Raw genomic sequence first — 16,874 nt, forward strand, 5'->3', positions numbered from 1 at the left:
CACAGCAGTACGACTGACTGTATTTGGCAATGAGTCCTATAAGATTCTGTGTGATGCACCCTTCCCCCTTCATTTGTCAGGGATTGCTCCCTCCATCTGTCTGAGTAATGAAGTCACCTCTCCCTGTTGGTTGGGCCCCAGGCATAAAAATACTATTGTCAGCATGACAATGAGTAACTACCTGGTCCCCTGCTCATGACAGCTGTGTGTCCTTGTCCACCTGCAACTCTTGCCCCCAGACCGCTCCTCCATCACTCCCCCCTCTACCACCCTTCTGCCACCCCAGCCCATCACTCACTGTCACACTATCTGTCTATGCAGCACGTAATCAACAATGACATGTGTAATGCATTCTCTGTCGGATGAACTGCTCCAGTCTCCGCTAGGAGTTGCGCAATAGCTATTGTGGAATTTAACTGTGTAATGCTAATCCACTCACACACAGAGTTTCTGTTGTGAAAATGTGGCGACAAACATTTGACCTGCAGCATTTTAATTTACTGGTACATTTCTCTACCAATATGCATTGGGTGTGTATCCTGATTAGGGCGTCCACCCACGGTGCTCACAATGACAAATCACATTTTGTTTATGGTAATTAAATATTAACAGAACATGCAAGTCCAGGATGCAACGATGCGCGGTTCTTCTTAATGAGTTCTGAGTACACTTTGAAGATGTTAGAATAACTGTCCACATTTACTTTTCCTCAGCCAACAAGACCAGTAACTAAGAACAAAAACACTAACCTATGATTAGGTGGCACGTGAGTTTCAAGTTTGGGGAAGCATATTTTCATAAAGCATTTCATGCATCATCACATTTGCAGATTTATGTAAGATAGCCTACTATTCGTAATGTGATGAGTAGATTGGATAGTCGTAATTTAGGCTAATAATATAACTCAATCACTGTTCACAAAAAAAGACAGTTCAATGCCTGGCTGAGGATGTATTGTGTAGAGGCCAGGCTATAGGCTATATCAGATATGTTTCTTCTTTCTTTGCATGGGAAATACACCTTTCATGCAATTATACTACACGTTATATGACTGGAGACATTAGCAGAATCTGTTTTAATACAACAAATGACAGGCTAGTCTACTCTGCTGACACTGACAAACAGGTCAATAAAAACTACGTTGTCCACATAATATACCTACGAGAAGAGGAGACACAAATAGAATATGACGTCCATCTAAACTGGAGGAGGAAATGATTGTCCAAAAACAAACTTTGAAGTGGTACTGACCAAACAATTATAAAGAGTGAATATGCGCAGGGCACACTCAGGACGACCTGCCAATGAGCCTATGTCAATCTACTTTCCCCCATAGTAGAAAAGTTGACCTATTCTATTGGTCAGCTTGTCGAGAAAGAAATAGCCCAAACAGACTCTGGGACAGTTGTGGGACGAAAGATCCCACATCCATACAACCAATAGGCCTAGGCTACATAAAAAAAACAGTAAAAATCAATGAGTCTGATGCAACAGATCAGAATGTTTAGCTTAACATGTTGATAAACTATTATTTCTTTAACATTATTGCGCAGCAATGCTCTCAAGGCAGTAGCTACGCGCGAAAGTGCATTTGGCTATCGACAAATGACAGAAAGTTGAAAACCAATAGAACATAGACTACGGATTTCAATGGTATATGGAAGTCTGTATACAATAATTGACTCCACAGATGTGGTTGGATTTTTCCAGGCTTCACTACCATTCAAAAGTCACTTAGAAATGTCTTTGTTTTTTAAAGAAAATCTAATTTTTTGTCCATTAAAATAACATCAAATTGATCAGAAATACAGTGTAGACATTGGTAATGTTGTAAATTACTATTGTGGCTGGAAACGGCTGATTTTTTTATGGAATATGTGCATAGGTTTACAGAGGCCCATTATCAGCAACCATCACTCCTGTGTTCCAATGGCACGTCGTGTTAGCTAATCCAAGTTGATAATTTAAAAATGCTAATTGATCATTAGAAAACCCTTTTGCAATTATGTTAGCACAGCTGAAAACTGTTGTTCTGATTAAAGAAGCAATAAAACTGGCCTTCTTTAGACTAGTTGAGTATCTGGAGCATCTTCCTTTGTGGGTTTAACTACAGGCTCAAAATGGCCAAAAACAAAGAACTTTCTTCTTAAACTCATCAGTCTATTCTTGTTCTGAGAAATGAAGGCTATTCCATGCGAGAAATTGCCAAGAAACTGAAGATATCGTACGACGCTGTGTACTGCTCCCTTCACAGAACAGCACAAACTGGCCCTAACCAGAATGGGAAGAGGAGTGGGAGACTGCACAACTGAGCAAGAGGACAAGTACATTAGAGTGTCTAGTTTGAGAAACAGATGCCTCACAAGTCCTCAAATGGCAGCTTCATTAAATAGTACCTGCAAAACACCAGTCTCAACGTCAACAGTGAAGAGGTGACGCCGGGATGCTGGCCTTCTAGGCAGAGTTCCTCTGTCCAGTATCTGTGTTCTTTTGCCCATGTTAATATTTTCGTTTTATTGGCCAGTCTGAGATATGGCTTTTTCTTTGCAACTCAGACATTAAAAAAAATAAAAAATTAACAAACGATTGCATTTAGAATTGTTGCGCAATGACTGGACTTATAAAAGTGCTGTCTGACAGATTTTCCGCTCAAAGGCTCTGTATCTGTATGCTGTGCGCAGGTGATAAATAAGATACATAAGGAATGTACACATGCACCAATTTAATTCCACAAACTTATACAAATGAACCCATAGACCAATAAGCATGACAGATCAAATGTATTTACATCAATGGGTATTTCCATCAATGAATAGGCTAAAAAGCCTTATTTTACAATGGGATAATTTGAGGGGGACAATTGGCTGGAGCCAATTTTATTTACTGTGTTTTCCAATTTTTTGCCCCAAAAGCCGGCTATTACCGGCTAATGGAAACCCTGGCACGTGCACGCACAAACACATACACACGCATTTACACAATCAGTGAGTGTACATGAAGGTAAGAGCCTCAGGGGAGCCTCAGCCTCCTCTAGTTCTCAGCTAGCTGCCATTAAGCCAATAGCTGCCATGTGTACTGTATTTGTGTACTGTATCTGTGTACTGTATTTCCCCCAAGGTGGGGAATGTAAAATATCAAGAACACTAGCCTATTTCACGGCACAGTAGTTGGCCTGCTATCAATTCTCCCAAGTAGAACATCATTACTCTGTATGTGTGTGTTCAAACAAGGCATAATTGACAAAATAATAGTTTCCTCTGTATTTACCAACACTATGAAACTGATTTGGCTCATCAGTGCTGTTTGTAAATCTTGCTGGTGTTTGAATAAGACATTGCAGTGGAAAGCCCAAGCCTTATGATGCGCTTGACATTTTTAGAGGACAGAAATGATGCATTGCTTTTATGAAATGATTAGAGGAGAGGTAGCGTGGCATGACACGAGAGCTCCAGCTATCTCTGGTGGTGAACCAGCTGGAAACCAAATTAAAACTGGCCTCAGGAGCACACAGGTGGATATAATGGCCATGCTTATTGGAGGAGGAACGTCTGCCTGCCTGGTGCTGCGCATGATATCTGTCCCTGGGTTTGGAGGATAGATGACATTCAAGGACATCTCTTGCAAGTAATAACAGCATTCAACAGCTTTAAAAAATATAACACACTTGTCAAGAAAATGTTGTCATTTGCACCTCTACATTTTGACCATTCATTAGGATGAATGAGGCACAAAATATGGTACCAAAAAGGTTTAGAGAAGAATTATTTATCTTCAAAGTTGGCCGGGCATTAGAAAATACAGTGGGGAAAGTTTCTTGTTGAGCATAATAAATTGGAAAGCTTTCAGTACTTTGTGAAGACATGCTATCCTGTGGGTGGGTTTTAACGATTAGAGAGTTGAGGCCAGAATCCAGTAGGAGACTAAGTGGAAACACAACAAAGGCAGATAATTGTGCTCGCTGTCAGTGTCAAACAACCACCAGCATCTGTCTTTACATCTGTAAAAATAGGCCCTGGCTTCCATGTAACATGCAGTGAACAGCATTGTGAGTAAGGAACATCTTTAGAAATCTTGGAATGTTCCATTATATACACTACCTTGCTCTGTGAACAATGGTTTACAATCTAGAATTCTTGAATGAATCCAGTTTTACAAAATGTACTCCTGGGTCATCATAAAAACATTTTTATTTTCCTAACTGTTCTTGGAGGACTAATATCAATTTGACAACATATTACTATTATTTAGCCATCTTTACGTTGGTTTATATATTAATTACTTTAAACTAATTTGTACATGCTTGTGGAATTGACATTCCCTGGTCAGATGACTCATAAGGATGGAAAAAGGCACGTTACTGCTCGGATAATCAGTGGCGAGCAATACAGTCAAAAGGAAAAAGAGAAAAGAATATCCTTTTGTATTTGTGAGAACAGTAGTTGCTTTGCATCCTAATCAGTTCATCGGGAGGATGAACAGCTTTTTGAAGCATATTAAATCTCTTAACAGGATAGCGAAATGTCCAAAGAAATTCTCCAAATGATAGCCTGAAGTAATTACAAGTTGATATGGTGACTGATAAGCAATTTCATATTTTGATCTGCAAAGATTCCTGGGATTGGCTTTATACCAAATACACATTGCTTGTCATTGTCAGTGTTGAACCCCCCTAAGGAGTTGCATTCCATTGTCTTATTATTAATTTTGTACATAGGTGGATGTTCTGTAAAAAAGCATTTCAAACAGTACTGTATAGCTCGCTGTAGGCCTATGGTATGCTCTCCATGTTTGACCCCCAGCTCAGCTGAAAACATATATTCTTCTAAAGATTCAGCAGTTGAAAGCTCTATGCCCTAAGGGGAGGGCACAGTGAACACAGTCCATTGAAGAGTCCACACACTAAACTACTCATCTCATCAGTACCAAGGCCTATAGCTATCTCATATGGAATGCTCTCAGACTGTCTGTCCATGGGTTTGCCCTCCAAGATTGAAACGGTATTCTTTTCTCAGAGGTAATGTCTTGCCTCAATGCTTCGGATGCTTTATCCAGTTCCGTATCATCCACTTTTGACCAGAACACCTCTGAACCACCAGTCGAAGGCCGAAGTTGGCATCTTTGGACATCTCCACCTCCATGCACCGTCCAGTGTCCCTGCTGATGATTGGACCATTCTGCAAAACAAGATGGGAAAAGATCATATCAGAAACACTGAGATTGTGTTCTTTTTCATTCTTCCAAATAACTTTGCATAACCTCAAATCACTCTCTATAATCCTGATGGTAGATATTATGGTTCAAATAGTGTTATTATACTCAGTACTGGGACACTTCAAAGTAGAATCCACATTGCTATTATCCTTCTATGAGCCAGTTGTGAATGCAAAAGCACTGAATGAAAGTGGGAAATGTGTTTTGCTATGACTCAGTGGGATTTTGCATAGTCTTCTGCAATGGAGGGACCTTTACCAGCAGCAACCACATTTAATCTAACATTTAACACATGGCTCATCGTATTATACAGAACAAATTATATTACCTCAATGCCTCTATATGTATGCATTACATGACTCAGTTATTCAAAAGAAGCCAGAGGCTTTTTTCAGAAACATTGATCAATTATTTGATTTGAATCCATTTGTGTTTTGTTTTTACCTGTGTAAAATCCCACAGCCTCTGGGAAACCCGCGAAACAGAGTCACATTTTTTCAAGCTGGGCGTGCGCCCTCTTCCGTCGTCAATGAGACATTTGGTGTCAGGCAGAAAGGTGGTCGACCCTAGGGGTCCTAGTTGTAGAAGCCCCTCTGTTGAGTAACGGGCAAGCTGAAACAGAGATGAACATCAGGCAGTTCATTTGATTGTAGCAAAAATAAGCATGGATCCAAAATACTGTACATTTGAGTAAATGCTGCAAATAAAATTGGCAAGTAGTTCATAGATATTGCAGTGCACCGGAAGGTATTTTCATCATCCTACTCTGATTCAATGAGCAAATTCATTAACCGTATGCAGACTTCAATTATCTTAATATTTTTGGAGCTAAGTCTATTATGTGACTTTCCTAGGGCATTATATACAGATAGAACGTATATAGTTAATTAATCCTAAAGATTTTCGCAACCAAATATTATCCCTAGACGTTTAATCCAGTACATGAAATGGTGTATGTCTGTGCCTCATATCTTTTACATAAGGATACAGTAGAGTTAACATATATTATTCATTACACTGATCCTCTCACAGAAATTAGATGCCAAAGATAAAGGGGTCTTCAATACAACCCACTTGACACACACTGTGAAATGCTGCTCTTCTCCATTGTTCCCCAGTCATCCAGCTAAGAGGGGGTATTGTAACGGAGCTACACGTAACTGTATGAACCAGAACAAGAGGAGGGTGATCAATGTAACAGAATGCTTTTGAACCCATACTGTTGAGGACTTGGCTTAGATGGAGAATATGTGAGCCTTGCAGCTGAATGAATGACTGCTGATAGCTGCCGGTTTATATTTTCTGTTACCACTCTCTTAAACCAAATACTCAGAGCTGGATAAACGATATACCAGCCAGCTCATGTGGGGCTGTACTGTAGCTATGACTGAAGCTGACTGGGTGCCCTTTAGCAGAGTGCTGCACTCATAAAAACCTTATAACGATTAAGAGACACCAATTTGGAACATATGAAAAATATGGAATGGGTTTGCCACGTACTTGTCCAGACTTTAAGGTACACTTGTTTGAAGGAGGCTATGGTTTGAGTAAAAAATATAAACTTTTACTACCTTGGGCCTGGTTAATATCCTTTTCACTATTTCTATTGAAATACCAAGAGAAAGTGTTTCTGTAACGGCTCTCTTTCGGTGAGTGAGTTGACCAAGGCGCAGCGGGTTGTGAATACATAATGAACTTTATTTAACAAGACGAAACTAAACACATGAAGAACACTTGAATAATTTTACAAAACAACAAAACGAACTAGACAGACCTAAACTAAGAACTTACATGAAACGAGGAACACATAAACAGAAACGACCGAACGAACGAGACGAGACAATACCGTGTGGTGCAAAAAACACAGACACAGTGACAATCACCCACAAACAAACAGTGAGAACACCCTACCTTAATATGACTCTCAATTAGAGGAAAACGCAAAACACCTGCCTCTAAACAAGAGCCATACCAGGCAACCCAAAACCAACATAGAAACGGAAAACATAGACTGCCCACCCAAAACTCACGCCCTGACCATCACACACATAAAAAAACACCAGAAAACAGGTCAGGAACGTGACAGAACCCCCCCCTCAAGGTGCGACCGCCGGGCGCACCAGCACAAAGTCCAGGGGAGGGTCTGGGTGGGCATCTGACCACGGTGGTGGCTCAGGCTCCGGACGCTGTCCCCACACCACCATAGTCACTCCCCGCTTCTGTATCCCCCTCCCATGACCACCCTCCAACTAAAACCACCTAAATGAAGGAGCAGCACCGGGATAAGGGGCAGCACTGGGATAAGGGGCAGCACCGGGATAAGGGGCAGGTCCGGGCTGAGGGACTCTGGCAGGTCCGGGCTGAGGGACTCTGGCAGGTCCGGGCTGAGGGACTCTGGCAGGTCCGGGCTGAGGGACTCTGGCAGGTCCGGGCTGAGGGACTCTGGCAGGTCCGGGCTGAGGGACTCTGGCAGGTCCGGGCTGAGTGGCAGCTCATGACTGAGTGGCAGCTCATGACTGTAGGGCAGCTCATGACTGGAGGGCAGCTCATGACCGGAGGGCAGCTCTGGCGGCTCCTGACTGGCTGGCGGCTCTGGCGGCTCCTGACTGGCTGGCGGCTCTGGCGGCTCCTGACTGGCTGGCGGCTCTGGCGGCTCCTGACTGGCTGGCGGCTCTGGCGGCTCCTGACTGGCTGGCGGCTCTGGCGGCTCCTGACTGGCTGGCGGCTCTGGCGGCTCCTGACTGGCTGGCGGCTCTGGCGGCTCCTGACTGACGGACGGCTCTGGCGGCTCCTGACTGACGGACGGCTCTGGCGGCTCCTGACTGACGGACGGCTCTAATGGCTCGGGACAGACGGGCGGCTCTAATGGTTCGTGGCAGACAGATGGCTCAGAAGGCGCTGGGCAGACAGATGGCTCAGACGGCGCTGGGCAGACAGATGGCTCAGACGGCGCTGGGCAGACAGATGGCTCAGACGGCGCTGGGCAGACAGATGGCTCAGACGGCGCTGGGCAGACAGATGGCTCAGACGGCGCTGGGCAGACAGATGGCTCAGACGGCGCTGGGCAGACAGATGGCTCAGACGGCGCTGGGCAGACAGATGGCTCAGACGGCGCTGGGCAGACAGATGGCTCAGACGGCGCTGGGCAGACAGATGGCTCAGACGGCGCTGGGCAGACAGATGGCTCAGACGGCGCTGGGCAGACAGATGGCTCAGACGGCGCTGGGCAGACAGATGGCTCAGACGGAGCTGGGCAGACAGGCAGTGCAGAAGGCGTTGGGCAGACGGCCGACTCTGCCCTGCTGAGGCGCACAGTAGGCCTGGTGCGTGGTGCCGGAACTGGAGGTACCGGGATGACGGCACGCACTTCAAGGCTAGTGCGGGGAGCAGGGACAGGGCACACTGACCTCTCGAAGCGCACTATAGGCCTGGTGCGAGGTACCGGAACTGGAGGTACCGGGCTGAGGGCACGCACCTCAGGGCGAGTGCGGGGAGAAGGAACAGTGCGTACAGGGCTCTGGAGACGCACAGATGGCTTAGTGCGTGGTGCCGGAACTGGAGGCACTGGGCTGGAGACACGCACCATAGGGAGAGTGCGTGGAGGAGGAACAGGGCTCTTAAAATGCACTGGAAGCCTGGTGCGTGGTGTAGGCACTGGTGGTACTGGGCTGGGGCGAGGAGGTAGCGCCGGAAATACCAGACCGTGTAGGCGTACTGGCTCCCTTGAGCACTGAGCCTGCCCAACCTTACCTGGTTGCATGCTCCCCGTAGCCCGTCCAGTGCGGGGAGGTGGAATAACCCGCACTGGGCTGTGTTGGCGAACCGGGGACACCATGCGTAAGGCTGGTGCCATGTAAGCCGGCCCAATGAGACGTACTGGTGGCCAGATATGTAGGGCCGGCCTCATGACATTTGGCTCAATGCCCAATCTAGCCCTACCAGTGCGGGGAGGTGGAATAACCCGCACTGGGCTATGCACCCGTACAGGAGACACCGTGCGCTCTACTGCGTAACATGGTGTCTGCCCGTACTCCCGCTCTCCACGGTTAGCCTGGGAAGTGGGCGCAGGTCTCCTACCTGCCCTCGGCCCACTACCTCTTAGCCCCCCCCCCCCCAAGAAATTTTTGGGTGGTACTCACGGGCTTTTCGGGCTTCCGTGCTAGACGTGTCCCCTCATAACTCCGGTTCCCTTCTCCGGTTGCCTCTGCTCTCCTCAGTGCCTCCAGCTGTTCCCATGGGAGGCGATCCCTTCCAGCCAGGATCTCCTCCCATGTGTAGCAACCTTTCCCGTCCAAAACATCCTCCCAAGTCCATTCCTCCTTCTTGCGCTGCTGCTGTCGTTGCTGTCCGTTAACCCGCTGCTTGATCTGGGTTTGGTGGGTGATTCTGTAACGGCTCTCTTTCGGTGAGTGAGTTGACCAAGGCGCAGCGGGTTGTGAATACATAATGAACTTTATTTAACAAGACGAAACTAAACACACGAAGAACACTTGAATAATTTTACAAAACAACAAAACGAACTAGACAGACCTAAACTAAGAACTTACATGAAACGAGGAACATATAAACAGGAACGACCGAACGAATGAGATGAGACAGTACCGTGTGGTGCAAAAAACACAGACACAGTGACAATCACCCACAAACAAACAGTGAGAACACCCTACCTTAATATGACTCTCAATTAGAGGAAAACGCAAAACACCTGCTTCTAATCAAGAGCCATACCAGGCAACCCAAAACCAACATAGAAACGGAAAACATAGACTGTCCACCCAAAACTCACGCCCTGACCATCACACACATAAAAAACACCAGAAAACAGGTCAGGAACGTGACAGTTTCAAATACCAATAAAGGTTTTTAAAACTATATGCTATCTGCTGCAAAATTCCATTTGGAAGTGGGTTCCTGCCTGGCAGCAAGGCTAATAGATTGTAAATGATTAAGTGATTTATTTTGTAATTCATTCATTTCACTCTTCTTTTTCTTCCTTCAAAATACCTCAAAAGGATTTTCTATCCTAGTGTTTACGGGTTGTGAAATGTGTAGTAAATGGCATCATAAGATGATTTATCAGTAGTGTGAACAAGAACTGGGCACAGGCCAAAGACATAATCCCTGTTAAAATGTGTTGACAGCGTTACAGAGTGGATGCCTTTATTTCTTAATGCAGTTAAAATGTTACTATTACAAATACTTAGCCAACATAACAAAATTATTCTGCCAAGCCAATCAACCTGTTCTCAAAGCATTATATTAGAAGCTGATGCTCAATTACTTTCTTGACGCCGTAAGGTTTGGGGGGAGCCTCTTTGGGTCAGGCTAATCATGTGTTCACTAATTGGCTCATTAACACAGTAGGGTAGAGCACAGTAAATTATGTTTGAAATACTTCCTCCTATACAATAAAACACAGAGGGAGACCACCTGCTACGGTAATCCCCTCTCCGCCCCTCGCTCTACCATGGAGTGACAGCACTGCAATGGCCCACTGAGATTACTGTACTTTGTGAGGGGCCATGCAGGCTTATGTTACATGTATGGCCCAGGCAGGTAGGCTGACTGTATATTAGCCTGGACAGAAGACAGGACATGTCCTCTCCCTATGGGGGCTGAGCCACAGCAGGAGACCAGTGTTTGATGTGAAACACCCTGAATGTGTCCCAAATGGCACCGTATTCCCTATGGGAAGGGTGCGAAGGTTGCGATTTGGTATGCAGGCCATGACTACTACAGAGCCCCTGGCTGGGGACTTAGGAGGCCTCTTAGCATAAGTGGTGAAAACAGAAAACAGGGAGCAACATCCAGTGCTCCATGTACACCATACATAGCTGAGATTCCTGCTGGGATGAGCCAGGGGGTTGAGTGGGGAGACCCTGGGCCTGGAACCTCCATCCTCTGCCATGCCCTATATTAGGATTAGCCAAATGGACAAGGTGTGCCATTGTCCTCCTGGTTTTAAATTTCCTTATAGGAGGCATGGTGGAAACAGAGACAGACTTTTAAGAGGCACAATAAAGATTTATTCAGCACAATTACATTTTTCATACGGAATTGGAAAGGTTCAGTAAAATCTAAACGGCTCCAAAAATTGAATTGGATCCTGTGTAGTAGCATAGTGCCAGTCATCGTTGTAATCTAATGATACAATGGCATAAAATTCATTTCCATTTGTTTATTTCCCCTGAGGTTAGGATTAAAGACTTGATGTAGCTTTACATTACTGGACTGCACTGAGCTCTCTCAGAAGGAGGGAAGGAGGAAAGAGCCACCCAGTGCTCAACAATTTATTTATATTCAGCATGCGACTGATAATAAACATGTCACTCCGCATCTGGAGGGTGAAAAAAAAAAAATCAGCCATGAATAATATTTGCATGATTGTTTCTCAGGCATGAGCTTCAGTTTTGCTGCATGTGCACAATAAAAATAGTCGCAAAGCCCCTTTTGCCCTGGCACTCACAGGTCAGCACCTAGTGAGCATTCTCTAATGAAACTTCCAGGGGGCTTTAGAGGCCAGGATTAGAATATTAGAACAAACAAATAAGAAAGCAAAAAGCTACTGGCTGATGAATTACTTCCACTTCAGGAGGACTTTGTAGTGCCTAGACTTCTTAAAACCACATTTAGCAGAATATATTCACAATTCTGAGCTTTTTCCCCAAAATGAAATGTTATTTTGCTTGGCTGTCAATAATGAGATACCATGGCATTACACTGTATAATGTAAGAATAATGCTTAAACACTGTTACTGTTAAGAAAAAAGGTACAGTCACGTTCAACCAACTTTGAAAATATGAACAGAGTCTTTATATTATTTGTAAATATCAAAGATAATAGGAGTGAAATCTGCTAACCTGTGAGGACATCCCGTGGCAGGGATAGAGGATGGCTTTGTCATCGTCCTCTGATCCCTGGTCGAGACAGTAGCCACTGGCTTTACTGTTTCTGACCTGCAACACAACAGACAGAGACCTTATTGTTCCTGATTCAGGTTAAAGTTTGCATTTGTTATTTTGAGAAGGAAATAAAAAGGTATAAATTGAAAACTGTTGTTATAACAGTCTTATCTAACACTTTTTCTATAATTTTGGTGTGTGTTGGAGGAGGTGTGTGTTGGAGGAGGTGTGTTGGAGGAGGTGTGTGTTGGAGGAGGTGTGTGTTGGAGGAGGTGTGTGTTGGAGGAGGTGTGTGTTGGAGGAGGTGTGTATTGGAGGAGGTATGTGTTGGTGGAGGTATGTGTTGGTGGAGGTATGTATTGGTGGAGGTATGTGATTTGAATGTGTATCACTTTATTTCCACCCTGTGAAGATATCTATCATGTTGTGTTGTCAGATAGGCTCTGCTCTGCTGGTCTGGTCAGTGCAGGGGGTGCAGCTGAAGTTCCAATGACAGATGAGCTTCAGCTGCTGCGCTATGGCAACACAAGGTAACTGTTTCTTGGCCTGTCGGAGATTTGAAATAGTGCCACCTAAATGGGAGCTGCTTTGAGGAATCCATTTGCAAGATGCCGGCGTAGAGAGCATTCATATCAAGACTGTAGAAGAACCAGGGCCACCAACATTGTGCTGCTTGATGAATCTGTAGTTTACTTCTGATATATGCCGACCATATATTTGAAAAGGCTGATTTTCTTCCCCTTCTCTGAATTTGAAATCAAAAAGTAAAAGGCTTGACTTATATTTTACAATGATTCTGAATTGACTGTCTGACTTCTTGCATTCAATTTCTCATCCTGTCAGAATATTTTTCGCTGTGCAAGGTTGTGCAGTCGAGCTCGAAACAATCAACTAGGCATCGAAAGCTAATAACTGTTTAATTAAATCTCATTACGGGGAAATTGAATTGAATCTTGTAGCTGTGCCGTGTTGCTATGGAAACATGATACCTTTACCTTTCGATGACTCCCTATGAATGAATTCATTTCCCTTCAACATGTAATCTTTGAAGTGCAGACGGGATGAAATACACTGTCAACGATAGATTGCTTGTGCATACAGTATTTAAACATATCTTGCCTAACACTGTATGTGATATTGAAACAAAAACTGCTTCTTATACTGAAGCATTCCTTACATCAAAGCACACTCTGCAATCACTGCTCGAGACAAGCTAATTCAACAGAAGACTGAAGAGGACATTTCAAGAATGTGTGGGTTGATGAATTAATGATCTCTTGGCAAACTAATGTGATGTTTTTATTCTTTGTAGAATGTTATTGTCAGCTTTCTTCAAACACACAGTTGGCTGCACATATTCCCTCTGTTTTTGTATTGTGTCGTGAAAATTGAATCCAGTACAGGTCTTCCACTACATCCAGTACAGGTCTTCCACTACATCCAGTACAGGTCTTCCACTACATCCAGTACAGGTCTTCCACTACATCCAGTACAGGTCTTCCACTACATCCAGTACAGGTCTTCCACTACATCCAGTACAGGTCTTCCACTACATCCAGTACAGGTCTTCCACTACATCCAGTACAGGTCTTCCACTACATCCAGTACAGGTCTTCCACTACATTCACTACAGGTCTTCCACTACATCCAGTACAGGTCTTCCACTACATCCACTACAGGTCTTCCACTACATCCAGTACAGGTCTTCCACTACAGGTCTTCCACTACATCCAGTACAGGTCTTCCACTACATCCAGTACAGGTCTTCCACTACATCCACTACAGGTCTTCCATTACATCCAGTACAGGTCTTCCACTACATCCGGTACAGGTCTTCCACTACAGGTCTTCCACTACATCCAGTACAGGTCTTCCACTACATCCAGTACAGGTCTTCCACTACATCCAGTACAGGTCTTCCATTACATCCAGTACAGGTCTTCCACTACATCCGGTACAGGTCTTCCACTACAGGTCTTCCACTACATTCAGTACAGGTCTTCCACTACATCCAGTACAGGTCTTCCACTACATCCACTACAGGTCTTCCACTACATCCAGCACAGGTCTTCCACTTCATCCACTACAGGTCTTCCATTACATCCACTACAGGTCTTCCACTACAGGTCTTCCACTACATCCACTACAGGTCTTCCACTACATCCAGTACAGGTCTTCCACTACATCCACTACAGGTCTTCCATTACATCCACTACAGGTCTTCCACTACATCCACTACAGGTCTTCCACTACATCCACTACAGGTCTTCCACTACATCCACTACAGGTCTTCCACTACATCCACTACAGGTCTTCCATTACATCCACTACAGGTCTTCCACTACATCCACTACAGGTCTTCCATTACATCCACTACAGGTCTTCCACTACAGGTCTTCCACTACATCCACTACAGGTCTTCCATTACATCCACTACAGGTCTTCCACTACAGGTCTTCCACTACATCCACTACAGGTCTTCCATTACATCCACTACAGGTCTTCCACTACAGGTCTTCCACTACATCCACTACAGGTCTTCCACTACATCCACTACAGGTCTTCCACTACATCCACTACAGGTCTTCCACTACATCCACTACAGGTCTTCCACTACATCCACCACAGGTCTTCCATTACATCCACCACAGGTCTTCCACTACATCCAGTACAGGTCTTCCACTACATCCAGTACAGGTCTTCCACTACATCCAGTACAGGTCTTCCACTACATCCAGTACAGGTCTTCCACTACATCCAGTACAGGTCTTCCACTACATCCAGTACAGGTCTTCCACTACATCCACTACAGGTCTTCCACTACATCCAGTACAGGTCTTCCACTACATCCAGTACAGGTCTTCCACTACATCCAGTACAGGTCTTCCACTACATTCACTACAGGTCTTCCACTACATCCAGTACAGGTCTTCCACTACATCCAGTACAGGTCTTCCACTACATCCAGTACAGGTCTTCCACTACATCCAGTACAGGTCTTCCACTACATCCAGTACAGGTCTTCCACTCAAAACCTGATTATGTTTTTGTATTGTAAACCTATTATTTATAGTGAATAGGGAATGTCTCACCTCCCCATATGTGATGGTGTTGTTGTAGATGCGCATCTCTGGGTAGACATTCTCCAGGTACCAGCGGAAGCTCCGACACTGCAGCCTCTTCCTCAGGGCCACCCGCTCAGACACGTCCCCATAGTCAACCCCAGGGTTCTGGTAGAAAACACGGAGAAATCACATTAAACCAGGACACAATGACTTAAGCTAAGCAACATATGACTACTCTTCATGTAATTAGAAAAATGTAGGCCTCAAAAGATTTCTGGAAGGAGAAAGGGTGGAAAAAGAAAAAAGTTAAGGAGCCTGAGAGAAGAAGAGTGTATTTGGTTAAGAGATGGATGGAGGCTGTCATGTGGGACAATCATTGTTCTTTCATTAGACATGACAGTATGCTGTGCAAATTCTAATCAGCTGCTTAATTATGAGTGTTCATGGCCCTGCCTCGCCGGGCAGCGTTGTGCATGGAGGTGGCTTCCCAAATTGATGTGGGGAATGCTTAATAACTGCTTTGCTCTGAGGTCTGCACTGTGCCCTGGCCTCCACAGCAGACATGCACTGCCTCATTAAGAGAAAGACTCACTGGCTGCGGTCCAAACAATGAAAAGACACACCCTATCCCCTCAGCCCTCAAATTAAGTGGACACTTCTAATGACGTATCATGACATCTGACGAGTATACACTTGCAGGGCAAGTGGCGAGGGAGGAAGGAATGATTTTGAAATGGACCACCCTTGGCCGGAAATGTGTCACTCGTTCAACCCGTGATGATTGTGTTTTCAGCCACCGGTAGCTTGTGGGTACTTTACATGCGCTACAGTCAATTATGATTGCATGTCTACTTGTCTTCTTATGGCTGTAGTCCCGTTAACGGGATCGATATGACAACAGCCATTCGAAGTGCAGGGCGCCAAATTCAAAAAACAGAAATCTCATAATTAAAATTCCTCAGACATTCATGTGTCTTATATCATTTTAAAAGGTAATCTTGTTCCTAATCCCACCAAAGTGTCCGATTTCAAATAGGCTTTTCAGCGAAAGCACTACAAACGATTATGTTAGGTCACCACAAAACCGCAATAATCACAGCCATTTTTTCCAGCTAAAGATAGCTTTCACAAAAACCAGAATAGAGATAAAATTAATCACTAACTTTCGATTATTTTCATCAGATGACACTCATAGGACTTCATGTTACACATTACATGCATGTTTTGTTTGATTAAATTCATATTTATATCACAAAATCTGAGTTTACATTGAGGCGTTAGATTCACTAGTTGCAAAAACATCAAGTGACTTTGCATAGCCACATCGCTTCAACAGAAATACTCATCATAAATATAGATGATAATACAAGTTATACACATGGAATTATAGATATACCTCTCTTTAATGCAACCGCTGTGTCAGATTTCAAAAAACCTTTACGGAAAAAGAAACCCCTGCTATAATCTGAGACGGCGCTCAAAAGTAAAACACCCCAGCCGCAAAGATGGCGTCAACATAAACAAGAAAATACATGATAAATATTCCCTTACCTTTGATGATCTACGTCAGAAAGCACACCAGGAATCCCAGGTCCACAATAAATGTTTGTTTTGTACGAAAAAATCTGTTATTTATGTCCAAATACCTTCTTTTGTTAGCGCGTCTGGTATACATATCCAAACACTAATTCTGGT

At 44.3% G+C, this 16,874-nt stretch overlaps 1 protein-coding gene across 1 annotated transcript in view; it reads right to left on the minus strand.

Annotated features, from left to right (window-relative positions):
- Positions 1-4,169: 4,169 nt before the first annotated feature.
- The window catches only part of galnt9 (polypeptide N-acetylgalactosaminyltransferase 9), a 150,088-nt gene continuing 137,383 nt past the window's right edge, over positions 4,170-16,874 (minus strand). The window contains exons 8-11 of the mRNA XM_055887322.1: positions 15,207-15,344; positions 12,073-12,168; positions 5,656-5,823; positions 4,170-5,174 (exon numbers count right to left, since the gene is read on the minus strand). Of these exons, the coding sequence (XP_055743297.1) occupies positions 5,028-5,174; positions 5,656-5,823; positions 12,073-12,168; positions 15,207-15,344 (549 nt within the window). The 3' untranslated portion in view covers positions 4,170-5,027. The remainder of the gene's footprint in view (positions 5,175-5,655; positions 5,824-12,072; positions 12,169-15,206; positions 15,345-16,874) is intronic.

Source organism: Salvelinus fontinalis, chromosome 28 (genome assembly GCF_029448725.1).
Source record: "Salvelinus fontinalis isolate EN_2023a chromosome 28, ASM2944872v1, whole genome shotgun sequence".
Lineage (NCBI taxonomy): Eukaryota > Metazoa > Chordata > Actinopteri > Salmoniformes > Salmonidae > Salvelinus > Salvelinus fontinalis.